This window comes from Crocodylus siamensis, chromosome 1 (assembly GCF_052110815.1).
Source record: "Crocodylus siamensis isolate JL-2025a chromosome 1, ASM5211081v1, whole genome shotgun sequence".
Classification (NCBI taxonomy): Eukaryota; Metazoa; Chordata; order Crocodylia; family Crocodylidae; genus Crocodylus; species Crocodylus siamensis.
Window position 1 is genome coordinate 423,075,637 of NC_143395.1, and position 11,553 is coordinate 423,087,189.

The following is an 11,553-nucleotide window of genomic DNA, read 5'->3' on the forward strand; positions in this document are numbered from 1 at the left end:
TTTCATCTAAAGAAAGAGGAGACTGAGCAGGGCCCTCATAACACTCTTCCACTATAAGAAGTTTGTTACAAACTTCTGGCCATGACAATTAGTTCTTCTCCTAGGGAACACCAACAAGTGGGCTGAATGTATAGCAAGGATTTGGAATAGGTACTAAATATGAGGGTTTTTTTGTGAACAGATTATAGATTTCATAGATTTCATAGATTTAGATTTCATAGATTTCATAGACATTAGGGCTGGAAGGGACCTCGGGAGATCATCGAGTCCAGCCCCCGCCCAAAGGGCAGGAAGTCAGCTGGGGTCACAAGATCCCAGCAAGATAAGCATCCAATTTGCTCTTGAAGGTGTTCAATGTAGGCGCTTGAACCACCTCCGCTGGCAGACTGCTCCAGACCTTGGGGGCTCGGACAGTAAAGAAATTCTTCCTTCTGTCCAGCCTGAAGCGGTCTTGCAGGAGTTTGTGACCGTTCGACCTCGTCATCCCTTGGGGCGCTCTGGTGAACAGACGTTCCCCCAGATCCTGGTGGTCACCCCGAGAAACTTATAGGTGGCCATCAGATCCCCCCTGAGCCTGCGCTTTTCCAGGCTAAAGAGTCCCATGGCTCTCAGCCTGTCAGTGTAAGGTCTGTTTTCCTGACCTCTGATCATGCGCGTGGCTCTCCTCTGGACTCTCTCAAGCTTCTCCACATCCTTTTTGAATTGTGGAGCCCAAAACTGGATGCAGTACTCCAGCTGCGGCCTCACCAAGGCCGAGTACAAGGGGAGAATGACGTCCCGGGATTTGCTCGAGAAGCATCTATGGATGCACGCCAGCGTTTTGGTCGCTTTACTAGCCGCAGCATCGCAGTGCAGGCTCATGTTCATCTTGTGGTCAATGATGACCCCCAAGTCTCTTTCTTCTGTAGTGCTATCCAACGTAGCACTGCCGAGCCTATAAGGGTGCTGCAGGTTTTTCCTCCCAAGGTGGAGACCCTTGCATTTATCGGTGTTAAACACCATGAGGTTCTCGTCTGCCCATTTGCTGAGCTTGTCCAGGTCAGCCTGGATCACCCGCCTGTCTTCTGGCGTGGATGCTTTGCCCCAAAGTTTGGTGTCATCGGCGAACTTGGCCAGTCCACTCCTGACTCCAATGTCCACATCATTAATGAAGATGTTGAACAGGATGGGTCCCAGGACAGAGCCTTGAGGGACCCCACTGGTCACGGGGCACCACGATGAGTGACTGCCATCAATCACTACCCTCTGGGTCCGACCACGGAGCCAGGTTCCCAGCCAGCGGATCGTGGTGGAGCCAAGTCACAACCGGCCAGTTTGGCCAAGACGTGATCGTGGGATACCAGATCAAAAGCTTTTTTGTAGTCAAGATATATGACATCAATCTCTTCTCCCTCGTCCAGGTGATAGGTCACCTGGTCATAGAAAGAAATGAGATTGGTCAAACAGGACCTACCCGCAACAAACCCATGCTGGCTATCCCTTAGGATGTTAGCCTGGGCCAGTCCCTCAAGGATGGCCTCCTTAATAAACTTTTCTAAGATCTTCCCCAGGATAGAAGTCAGGCTAATGAGCCTGTAGTTAGCCAGATCCACTCTCCTCCCTTTCTTGAAGATTGGCACCACATTGGCCTTCTTCCAGTCTTCGGGCACTACACCAGAGCGCCAGGAGCTCTCGAAGACCCGTGCCAGGGGCTGGGCTATGACGCTCGCCAGCTCCTTGAGTACCCTGGGGTGCAGATTGTCAGGGCCGGCTGACTTGAAGGTATCCAGCTTCTCAAGGTGTTCCTTCACGAGGTCAGCATTGATGGAGGGTAGGGGATCCCCGTCAGCCGGATCTCCCTGTCCCATAGCAGGCATGGGCATCCCGTGTGACTGATGAAAGACTGACGCAAAGTACCTATTGAATAGGTTGGCTTTTTCCTGGGCGTCAGTTGTCAGTTGCCCCATCTGGTTTAGCAGGGGTCCAACGTTGCCCTTGCTTTTCCTCCGGCTCCCCACATATCTGAAAAAGGACTTTTTATTGTCCTTGATGCTTGAAGCTAGTTGGAGTTCAGTTGCAGCCTTGGCTTTCCTGTTTTGGTCCCTGCAGGACCGGACCAGCGCGGAGTAATCCTCCTTGGAGGTGAATCCTGTCCTCCATCCTTTGTAGGCTTTCCTTTTTAGCCGCAGGAGGTCCACTAGGTCTCTGGAGAGCCAGGGGGGCTGCTGTGCCTTCTTGCTGCCTTTCCTCCGTGTTGGGATAGATGTAGCTTGTGCATTGAGGATCGCTTCCTTGAGGAGCAACCACTCTTCTTGAACTCCCATCTCCCTGGGGTCATGGTCCCTGAGGGCCTGACCGACTAGCCTCTTGAGCTTGTCAAAGTTGGCTTTTCTGAAGTCAAGGACTTCTGTGTTGCTGACTGACTTGCCAGCTTTACGGCGGATGGTGAAGGTGATCAGCTCATGGTCGCTGTCACCCAACTTCCCATCGATCACTAGGTCGCCGATTAGGTCGTCCCCCGTAGCCAGTACCAGGTCGAGCAGCGCTTTGCCTCTCGTTGGCCCATAGACTTCTTGAGTCAGGTAGAGGTCATCCACGCACGAGAGAAAGCTTTGCGCCCGCTCAGATTTTGCTGAGTGATCTTCCCACGAGATGTCCGGGTAATTGAAGTCACCCATGACAACCAAGGTCCTGGAGCAAGCGGCCTCAGTCAGTTCCCGGGCGAACTCCTGGTCAAGCTCAGGACTTTGAGTGGGAGGTCTGTAGTAGACTCCCACCGTTGTGCCCCCTGTGCCATATTCCCCACAAATTTTTACCCAGAGGGTCTCTAGCTGTCCATGCCGGTGCCAACATCAGCTTGCAGGGACATGTAGCTTTCCTTGACATAGAGAGCTACGCCCCCGCCCCTTTTGTCAACACGATCCCTCCTGTACAGGGTATAGCCCTCTGTACCCGTGGTCCTGTCATGGGTGGAGTCCCACCAGGTCTCCATTATCCCAATGACATCGTATTTCTTGCACTGAGCAGGAGGACAAGCTCGTCCTGCTTGTTGCCCAGGCTCCTGGCATTAGTGTACAGGCAGGCAAGTGTGCCCTTGGGGGCTCTTGCCTTGCCCACAGATTGTGCCAGGGCTGGGGCAGGGGTGGGCTCCCTTAAGTGCCCCCTTAAGTGCCTTGGTCCGCTGGCTTTGCAAGGGCCGTTCAGCGGGCCAGCAGGGCCAGTAGTCCCCCCATCCCCCAGCGGGCTTAGTTTAAAGCCCGGTGGAGCAGGTCAGCCGGCCTGGCTGAGAAGAGCCTCCTCCCCAGGGGAGAGAGGTGGAGGCCATCTCTTCCCAGCAGCTCGTTGCCTCTCTCGCCAAAGAGCGGGCTGTGGTCATGGAAGCCAAAGCCTTCCCGATGACACCAGCGCCGCAGTCTTTGGTTGACCGCGTGGATCCTCCTCTCCCTCCTCAGCCCATAGCCCGAGCCTGGGAGGATCAACGAAAACACCACCTGAGCTCCCAGACCCCTAAGCCCCGCTCCCAACTCCCTGTAGCTCCTCATGACCTGGCTGGGGTGCTCTGAGCCGTGTCATTGGTGCCCACGTGAATAAGGAGCATGGGGTAGTGGTCTGAGCATTAAACAGATACCAGATGAGAATGGGCCAGCTATACCCAATCCTGTCTCAGGGCAAGCAGGTGGCTCAGACGATTCCTTCCAGCCCTTGGCTAATGTGATTCTAAGACTCACAAGATGTCCAGATCCCACTGGCATGGTATAATGCCAGGAGAGATGGGTCTGGGAGCCTGGTATGACAGACAGGTTAGACTCTGGACTGTCTTGATTGTGGAGATAAGCCAACTCCTAACTAATGGTTGCTATATCCAAAAGTGGTTTGGTGGTTGGCAATGTTTCTCTTTCCCATGCAAAGTTGAGCTGCAAGAGCCTTCTGGAGGTCATGGAGAAATCCAACCCCCTTGGAGACTGCAAAGGAGAGAGACTGCAATTTGATGGCCACTGTAATCAAAGGCAAACCCTGTGGTCTTCGACAGGTTTGCGGTAAGTGCAGGACCCTTTCCAGCAGAGAGAGGGAACCGTGATCGTTCACAACTGTTTCGATATCCCATCTATCATGATAACAGCTGCCAAATATTGGAAAGGCTGCCATGGAGAGGATGGCAAATAACTGTTCTTTTTAGCTTCTGAGGGCAGGACAGGTGGCAGCAGGTATGACATACGAGGAAGACAACTCAGATTAAACCCCAGAAAAAGCATCCTAAATGTCAGAGCTTACTATTAAGCAGACAGGGCTCTTTGGGGAAATCTGATATCTTTTGTTAGACAACTCGGATAATAACAGTTGTTGCATTTTCTCAAAGAGCCTTGTCTGCCCATGCCCTTAGACCAACACGGCTACAACCTAAACCCCTGAGAGCGTGCTACGTGAGCAAACTGCGTAGGGGACCACTGTCACAAAACCCAGCACTTTAACCCGCCACAGGTAGAGCAGGAGACAAGAGAAACGGTAGGATTTCAGTCACTGGGATTGTGATAAGGAAGGTGCACGGGCACCAGGAAGGGGTGTGCAAGCTCTGGAAAAGCTGCCCCTGTACAGACAACTGGACTAGCTGCCCCTGAGGTCCCTTCCCACCCCTGATTCTACGAGGGGGTATTCTTCAATTCACAGATTTTGGTTTTCCCTGTTACTAAACATAGAAGGCCCAGTTATACCATCATCAACGCCAACCCTTAAGGCATTTAGCATCTGAACACTGCTGGGAGCAAAAGCAAGAGTCCAAAAGTCTGGAAATGTTCTGCAAGCTGTTCATATCCTAGTTTGCATGTATTTATACCAGCTACCCTCTTCTGCTAGGGTAGGGAGAACATGGTTCTCCTTCCCTATGGTTTCAAGGAGCCTCTCAAGATCTACATGGGGACACCAGCCCTTTCACACCAGACCTCACTCCTGCCCCATTCTCCGTGGAGAGCAGTGGGATCAACACCCAGCTGGCTGGGTTGGGTGCGTATTTCATTCCTGAAGGCATGTCTAGTCTCTCTGTAGCCTCTGTCAAATAGGTGCACAGTTGGCTAGCAAAGCCAGAAAGGAAGTGTATGCTCTTCGTGGCTCTTCTCCTGGTCAGAAATGTTCCCATCAGTTCTCTGTTTTTGCCATATTCTCCTTCTCTAGCCACAGAGACTTGGAGGGGAAGCTGAGGAGCAAGAAATCATCCACAGACTGGACTGTGGTAAGAGCAGTTTAAATAGGGACTATGGAGTCTTATCACAGAATAACAGAAAATGAGGGTGGAAGGGACCTCAGGACACCACATCTAGTCCAACCCCCTGCTCCAAGCAGGACCAGCCCCAGCTACATCATCCCAGCCAGGGCTTTGTCAAGCTGGGTCTTCAAAACCTCCAAGGATGGAGATACCACAACCTCTCTGGGTAACCTGTTCCAGCGCTTTACTACCCTCCTCCTGAGAAGGTTTTTCCTAATATCCAACCTCAACTTCCCTTGCTGCAGCTTGAGCCCATTGCTCCTTGTTCTGTCGTCTGCCCCCACGGAGAACAGCCCAACTCCAGCCTCTTTGCAGCCCCCCGGCAGGGAGGTGACAGCTACTGTTCAATCCCCCTCGGTCTTCTCTTCTGCAGGCTAAATCAGCCCAGTTCCTTCAACCTCTCCTCACCAGTCCTGGCCCCCAGCCCCACAACCATTTGTGTCGCCCTCAGCTGGACTCTCTGCAACTTGCCCACATCCTTTCTGTAGTGGGGGACCCAAAACTGGACACAGGACTCCAGATGTGACCTCCCTGGTGCTAATCACTGCCCTGGATCCGCCGGCACCACTCCTGCCCGTGCAGCCCAGGATGCCGGTAGCCTTTTTGGCAACAAGGGCATGCTGCCGGCTCCTGTTCAGCTTCTTGTCCCCTGTCACCCCCAGGTCCTATTACCCAGGTCTATTACCTGGTCAGCTTTGGTGACCCTTAGTTCCTATGGGCTTAATGTTTGTCTCTCCCAGCGCTGATGCCCTACCCCCTCTGCCCCGTCTCTTTTTCGCTCTCCATCCTCTGTCTTTTGTATTCTAATTTTTGTCCTTTTTTATACACTGCTTTCTGCCATCCTCTCACAGCAACGGAGAGAGTGAGCTGCAGCTGGCGAAAGCTTCGCATCTGGCCGCGCGTCACCCTCCTCCCCCCCCCGCTCCAGTTGATAATAAGTGTCCTGCTCCAGCACTGCCTGCCCTACACACGTCCCGCTGCACCTTGCAGTGCTAAACCATTTCAATGCTGCCTCCTCCCCCAGGGACACAGAAGCCCCTGGTTGAGCAGGTTCATCCCCGCTGCTCCAGAAGCTGGTTGTGATTAATGGTGTCTAACCTGATGGGTCTCACTCCAGGCCTCCCGCTAGCTGGACAGGGATGGTCCTCGCCATGAGACAGCTCCAAGCAGTCTGCGGAGTGAGCGGCACAAGGCTCTGGCTGGGTATATATAAATCAGGTCCAACAGATCCCTACAGGATCCCTGCAGGACCCACAAGTCACCAGGGATGCCAGTGTTTTCCTTTCAATGCTAAGCATAAATTAATGCCTCCGCTCCCCTGACACCTGCCAGAAGCAAGCATGGGGCTGATGGAGTTTAACCGATTGCTTCACGTTCTGGCCTGCTGCAGCAAGGCAGACCCGCTCTTCTTCCTGGGCTTGTCTTTCGGGCAGCCTGTCGCATCCTCGAAATTTACTGCTACATCTCTCCTTAGTCTCCTTTTCTCCCCAATAAACCAAGCCCCTTTTCTTCTGCGGCTTCCATTCCCACCTCTCTGTCCTGCTCAGTGCTCCCCTCAGGTTCCTCCAGTTTCTTGACATCCTTTTTAAAATGAGGGACCCAGAACTGCCCACAAAATGCCAGCTGAGATCAAATGAGGTCAGAGCCCTCACACTTTCCAGGCCTCATGTACAGTGCTTTATTAGCCCTGGCTTGTTTTTTTTGGTGGCAATAACATGGACTCTGTGGTCCACCGAAGCCCCAGACGCCTCTCGGCAGCACCACTGCCTGGCTGCAATCATCTATGTCTAGCCAAGCACTGGCTAGTCCGCACTCGTTCCCCATTTCTGCACTTGATTTCTCTTCCCAAAGTGCAGCACTTAGCATTTGTCTTTCTTGACCTGCACTGTCACAATCCCAGCTCTCCAATTTCTAAAGATTCCTATGAATTTTTTTAATTCTGTATTTTTTTCATTTTCTATAATTCTATGAGCTGTACTTTACAACCAGGATGGCTGAGTGGTTAAAGCATTAGACTTACTATCCCATTGGTGTATGTCTACTTGGGTTCAAACCTCACTGCTGGTAGCTGCTGTTTTGACTGAGGGACCTGGACCTCTTCAGCCTCCGCAAGAGAAGGCCGAGACGGGATCTTGTGGCCGCCTACAAATTCATTAGGGGGACACAGCAAGGGATTGGAGATGCTTTGTTCACCGGGGCGCGTCTTGGGGTAACAAGGAACAATGGTCACGAACTGACAGAGAGCAGATTTAGGCTAGATATCAGGGAAAACTTCTTCACAGTAAGGGTGACCAAAATTTGGACCAGGCTTCCAAGGGAGGTGGTGCTATCCCCTACCCTGGGGATCTTTAAGAGAAGGCTGGATAGGCATCTGGCTGGGGTCATCTGGCCCCAGCGCTCTTTCCTGCCCAAGGCAGGGGGTCAGGCTTAAGGATCTGTTGAGGTCGCTTCCAACCCTAACATCTATTAATCTATGAACTTCTGCAAAGTTTGCCATCCCTCCTAGCTCTGAGTCAGCTTTAATCCAGGGACTGTATGCCTATTTATTGTGAAAAACTGTGACAGACGGCGGTGGTTGTAATATGTCTGGGCTATTTCATATATGTGTTTTCTATGATTCAATGACATTGCAGTCATGTTGTGTGCCTCAGTTTCTCTGCTGGGCTTACACTGACAAAAGAATCATAGATTCATAGGAAACGAGGGCTGGAAGGGAGCTCAGGAGGTCACGTCTAGTCCAACCCCCTGCTCCAAGCAGGACCAGCCCCAACTACATCATCCCAGCCAAGACTTTGTCTACCCGGGTCTTCAAAACCTCCAAGGATGCAGACTGCACCACCTCTCTGGGGAACCTCTTCCAGTGCTTCACCACCTTCCTAGGGAGAGAGATTTTCCTAATATCCAACCTCAACTTCCCTTGCTGCAGCCTGAGCCCATTGCTCCTTGTGCTGTCAGCTGCCCCCACTGAGAACAGTCCAGCTTCATCCTCTGTGCAAAGAGGCCTGGTCTCCTCTACCATATGGCTTGGCACATGCTATGGAGTCAAACCAGGTTTTTGGTTTCTCTTGTGGCTTGGCTTGATTTTCCCTAGCCAAACCCATGAATCCTAAAGGACACTTACTCTCCCTCCTAGTATGAAGACTGGGCTATGCCAAGGCTCCTGCTGGGACCAAAGCCAGAGGGTCCTGGCTAGAAGGTCTTGCCCCTCCACTCAGGGTTACACTGATGCTGCTTCGGGGTCAGGAAGGTATTTCCCCCCCACCCAGTCAGATTGGTACGGTTTGGCAGTGTGGGGGTTGCCTTTCTCTGCCGTGGGGGGCCACAGCCTCTTCCTGGGACCTCTCAAATGTATTTTAACATAATTAGCAGCAGCAGGATATTGGCTGCCATGGTTCTCCTGCTTTCCCTGTGGCAGGGTCTGGTGTTATGTGTTGTGTCAGGGGTGACTGTGTAGTTTGTGAAAAGTTAAAATTATGGATGTGTCTGGGAAGGCTTGGGTGCATAAGATCCTGCTTCAGGGAAGGGGTTGGACTGGATGTGACCTCCAGAGGTCTTTTTGTCTCTATGATTTCTATGAATAGAAGTAGCATCCTAGGAGGCCATATTTTCCATTGAGCTGGGAACTGTTCTGAAAAAGGGGACCCAGGCTATTACTCCCAGGTGTGCCAATGACCTGCTTTGGGACCTTGACTAGATGATGGCACTTCTACTCTTGTCTGTTTTCCCCTCCTACCCCAGGCACAGGGAAATCACAAATTCTTCCAGTTAAGGACTCTGTCTCCCTGTCCATTTAAGCAGCATTCAGCTCAGAGGAGCACCCACACTCAGTCTGGGACCCAGCTCTTGGTGTGATTCCGCATCATATAAGCTTTATTTCAGTATAAGCGTGAAAACTATGACAAGAGCCAAGACAGGAACTGAGCTGAGCTAGACATTGCTGGCGAGATTCATTAGCAATTTAACCCCCTTCTTGGGTGAGATCAGGGCTCTTCTCTGGCAGCTGCAAATAGATTTGCTCTTGGAAAGTGCTCACTAAACTATGAGGACAGTCATGCTTACAGCTTCTTGGGTGAAGCTGGGCCTTGCCCCAGTCCTCACCCTGGGATGAATTGGACCTGGCGACCCATCTGCCATCATATCTTTGTGCAATGGAGCACCTTAGCCACCCTGTTCCGGAGCTGCGAGGTCCTCATGCCATACACCAAGGGGTTGAGCATGGGAGGCAGCAGGAAGTAGAGGTTGTCCACAATTATTTGGATGTTTGGGGCCATGCTGAACCCAAGCTTCTGGGCTACAAAAGAGAAAACCACGGGGGAGTAAAAAAGCAGCACAACACACATGTGTGAGCCACAAGTGCCCAGGGACTTACTCCGGGCCTCCTTGGATGGCAACCGGAAGACAGCCCAGAGGATCAGGGCATAGGACAAGGCAATGAAGAAGAGGTCAACCCCAACAGAGGCAACGATAACAAAGAGCCCGTACATAACATGGACTGATGTGTCCACACAGGCCAGCTGCACCACGGCCATGTATGCACAATAGGAGTAGGGGACGACCTCGGTTCGGAAGTACATCAGCTTCCTCACCAACAGTGGTGCTGGCATGAGCACCACCATGGCTCTGAATCCAATGACCAAGCCAATCTTTATTAATGCTGTGTTTGCCAAGATAATAATGTATCTCAAGGGATAGCAGATGGCGATGAATCGGTCCAAAGCCATGGCCAGCAGGATCCCCGATTCCATCACGTACAAGAAGGGGATGAAGAACATCTGGGTTAGGCAGGCATTGACCCCAGTTTCCCTGGCATTGAACCAGAAGATCCCCAGCATTCTCGGCACTATGGAGGTCACCAGAGATAGATCAGTGATGGCCAACATAGCCAGGAAGAGATACATGGGCTCACGGAGGCTCTCCTCAATCTTTATGATAAACAAGAGGGTGAAGTTGGCTACAACGGTGACAATATACATGGAGAAGAAAGGAATAGCAAACCAGATGTGGGCAGCTGCCAGCCCCGGGATGCCTGCCAGCATGAAGGAGGAGGGTCTGAAGCCAGTGCCATTGCAAGTTGACATGATGATTGAGGGCCAGGTTGAAATCCAGTCTCTTTCAGAGCATCACCAACCCCTTGGGATAAAGGTATACAATGTGTTACAACCAGCGCCTGTTGTTAATCTTGTCTTGTATTCCTCATTACAAAACCCAACTTTCAATTTCTTATACCTGAGCTGAAATGTAATCCTGTGAGTTGAACATTTCCATGAAAGCGTGCACCTGAGGCTGGTTTTCTTTTTCTTCTTCCTTTTTTCTTTAAAAAAAAAAAAAAATAGAATTTAGCCATAACAGCCCAGCCATTTCTCAGGAGGCCATCTAATCCAGCCCCTTGCTGCACCGTGCTTCATGCTTAGTGCACTGGGAGCCCAAGCCCCAGCCCGGGTAATGCACCCCCCTTCCTGCCAGTGCCCTGCTCGAGGCAGGATTATTGCTTGAATCACAGAGAAGTGGGGCTAGAATGCACCTCCAGAGGTCACATCTAGTCCAACCCCTGGCTGATGCAGGACCATCCCAATCCAGATCTTCCTATTCAAATCCATTGCCCAACCTCTTAGCAAAACTACACAGTCCCTTCTGAAGCAACCACAAGACATCACACCTGAACCTGCCAGAGGGAAAACCAGAGGACCACAATGGCCAATGCCCTACTGCTGCAAAGGCTGTTAATCGGCTTTCAAGACATCCCAGGAAGATGCCAGGCCTCCTGCTACAGAGGAAAGCAAAAACCCCCACCGTTCATACCAGTCTAACCAGGGGGTAAAAGTCCTTTGACTAATTTTTGCTAAGAGGTTAGATGATGGATTTGTCTGGGATGCTTTGCATAAGTGTGACCTCTGGAGCTCCCTTCTAGCCCTACTTCTCAATGACTCTATGATCTCTGGAGGCCCCTCCCAGCCCAAATGCTCTATCATTCTATGAGTCTATGATTTTTTTTAAATAAACCATCCCCGTAAAGCGTCTGTCCAGCCTGCTCTTGAGCGTTTCCAGGGATAGGAATATACAACCTCTCTAGGCTGCCTGCTCCACTGCTTGACCACCCTCAGAAAGAAAGTTCTTCCTAATCCCAAGCATGAGACTAGGAAAAAAGTATAGGTCTTTGCCCACGTAAAATATCCTATAGAGCATCCCTTTGAACAACTCCAGCAGTCCCGCGTTGTGGAACAGGGATTTGCGTTTTGGGAGTGGAGGTGGCTGGCTTTCCAGCTGGGATGGTGCCATTAGTTACCACTGTGAAATGCCTGTCTTTGGTTTATTACACT

General features: G+C 51.5%; 1 protein-coding gene across 1 annotated transcript; it reads right to left on the reverse strand.

The window, feature by feature from the left end:
* Positions 1 to 9,369: 9,369 nt before the first annotated feature.
* On the reverse strand, positions 9,370 to 10,314 carry LOC149875658 (olfactory receptor 52E2-like). The gene has a single exon (XM_090031475.1). The coding sequence runs from the start codon at positions 10,312 to 10,314 to the stop codon at positions 9,370 to 9,372; it is 945 nt and encodes a 314-aa protein (XP_089887601.1).
* Between the last annotated feature and the right edge of the window lie 1,239 nt (positions 10,315 to 11,553).